The 2,347-nt window shown below is 43.2% G+C and overlaps 1 protein-coding gene across 2 annotated transcripts in view; it reads left to right on the forward strand.

Annotated features, from left to right (window-relative positions):
- RELN (reelin) overlaps positions 1-2,347 on the forward strand; it is a 479,973-nt gene that overhangs the window by 446,996 nt on the left and 30,630 nt on the right. For both annotated transcript variants that reach the window (XM_003782608.3, XM_023518943.1), the window contains one exon: positions 1,096-1,310. In XM_003782608.3, the coding sequence (XP_003782656.1) occupies positions 1,096-1,310 (215 nt within the window). The remainder of the gene's footprint in view (positions 1-1,095; positions 1,311-2,347) is intronic.

A 2,347-nucleotide genomic window follows, 5' to 3' on the forward strand; every position in this document is an offset into this window, starting at 1 on the left:
CAGTACTTTGGGAGGCCAAGGTAAGAGAATCACTTGAGACCAGGAGTTAGAGACCAGCCTGGGCAACATAGCAAGACCCTGTCTCTACACAAAATTTAAAAATTAGCATGGCATGGTGGTACCCACCTGTGGTCCTAGCTACTTGGGAGGCTAAGGCAGGAGGATCACTTGAAAAGTTTGAGGTTAAAGTGAGCTATGATCATCCCAGTGCACTCTAGCATGGACTGCAGAATGAGACCTTTTTAAGAAAACTGATACAGTAAAAAAAAAAAACTGATAAAGTATTGACAATATTTGGGTAGGATCTGGACTTCAACTCCTAGAGTTAAATCATCACATGACTTAAGCAAATGGTTTCAAGAGAAGATTAAAGCTGTAGTGGTCATTTCTCCTGTTTTGTTTTTTGTTTTTTTTGTTTGTTTGGTTTTTGAACAAGAACATTTGGATGTTTCTGGAGAAAGAAAAGAAAATTACAGAGAACAAAGGCATGGCCAGCATTAATGTCAGCATCAACTTTGGCCAATATTTTGGCCAATATTTTCTGTCAGCCAATTTATTCTGCCTACCTAAATCCCACTGTATTAGCAACAAATGTCACGGTTACCTTTTATCTCCAGCAGTCAAGGTACTGTACGTTGTCAAAGGTGCCTTCTGTTATCACTCCATTGCATCTGACTTGTACTTGTGATTTATTGAGTCATAAATTATAGGACAAAATAGTGAAATTGCTAAAGCTGTTAGCAGTTCTTGGTTAAGTGTTCTGCCAAATAGAAGTGCCAGACCATTAACACAACAAACAATTTGTAAGAGTGGGCCCAAGCCTTCCAAGGCAATCAGCCAGCATGGCAGAAGCACAGCTTTCAGCTTCTCTCCAACCCTCTGCACAATCTATCTGGCACTTTCTACAGTTTGTCCCCTGGGGCAACCGTGTTGACTTCCCCTGTCCATCAGCAGAACAAATAATGAATCTGAAGTCAGGCAAATGCAGTGTAGTGTATAGGGAGTGATCAGTAGCTTTCTTTCTGCCAAGTCCTTATAGCAAAAACATGTAATGTGGTTTTAATACCTTGGTGATCTTGCTTTTCTGTTTATTAGATCTCGGTTGGATGTAAAGTATCTGAAAAAATTGCCCAGAATCAAATTCATGTGCAGTATTCTACTGACTTTGGTGTGAGCTGGAATTATCTGGTCCCTCAGTGCTTACCTGCTGACCCAAAATGCTCTGGAAGTGTTTCTCAGCCATCTGTTTTCTTTCCAACTAAAGGGTGGAAGAGGATCACCTACCCACTTCCTGAAAGCCTAGTGGGAAAGTAAGTGAAAAATTAACATAAAGCCTGGTTCCAGGCATCCAGGAGCTGGTTAGGGACACTATTGTCAAGCCTGAAATTACATGGACATGTACAGAAAGTGCTTTCTTCTTCCCTCTTAACGGTTCTCTAATTGGTAATTTCCATGATGAGCTCACTTCAGGACACCTCAAGTTGTAATCCTCAGACTTGGCAAAATGGGCCTGGGCAGGCGCTTTCATCTTCCACACTCCAGTATCTTCAACTGGGAACAGAGCAATAGTGATGGCCTCAGAGCCAGGTGAAACCTTGTAGACTGTGGACCACCATGTACTTTCCACGTTATTCCTTATCAATCCATGACACACAGAACCAGCAACAAATCCTAACTCACGATGCTGTTATACAAGTGCAGCTTGTGGGTTCATTTTTCTCTTACAAATGCATTATAGGCAAGGTGTGCTGGCTCCCCCCTGTAATCCTTGTACTCTGGGAGGTGAGGCAGGAGGATCAGGTGAGGTCAGGAGCTCAAGACAAGCCTGAGCAAAAGTGAGATCCCATCTCTACAAAAAAAGTAGAAAAAGTGGCCAGATGTGGTGGTGGTCACCGATAGTCTCAGATGCTCTGGGATTGCTTGAGCCGCCAAGGAGCCTGAGGCCTCTGTACTATAGCGGGGACAACAAAGCAAGAGCCTGTCTAAAACTAACAAACACAGACAAACTAAAAAAAGCATCATGTTTTGCTCCTACAGTCAAAAGTATTTAGCCTGGAGTAGTGGTGAACAGAAGTGGTTAAACCATGCTTTGGATGTGGCAATATAAGGCAATTCCACAAGATTTCTCTTTACTATAAAATTAGAAAAAGAGATACATTAAAGAAAATGACAGGCTCAGCGCCTGTAGTTCAGCAACTAGGGCGCCAGCCACATACACCAGGGCTGGCGGGTTCGAACCCAGCTCCGGCCTGCCTAACAACAAAATGGCAACTACAACAAAAATAGCCAGGCGTTGCGGCGGGTGCCTGTAGTCCCAGCTGAGGCAAGAGAATCGCTTAAGCCCAAG

This window comes from Otolemur garnettii, unplaced genomic scaffold (genome assembly GCF_000181295.1).
Source record: "Otolemur garnettii isolate 467f Iridium unplaced genomic scaffold, OtoGar3 scaffold00005, whole genome shotgun sequence".
In the NCBI taxonomy this organism is placed as follows: Eukaryota; Metazoa; Chordata; class Mammalia; order Primates; family Galagidae; genus Otolemur; species Otolemur garnettii.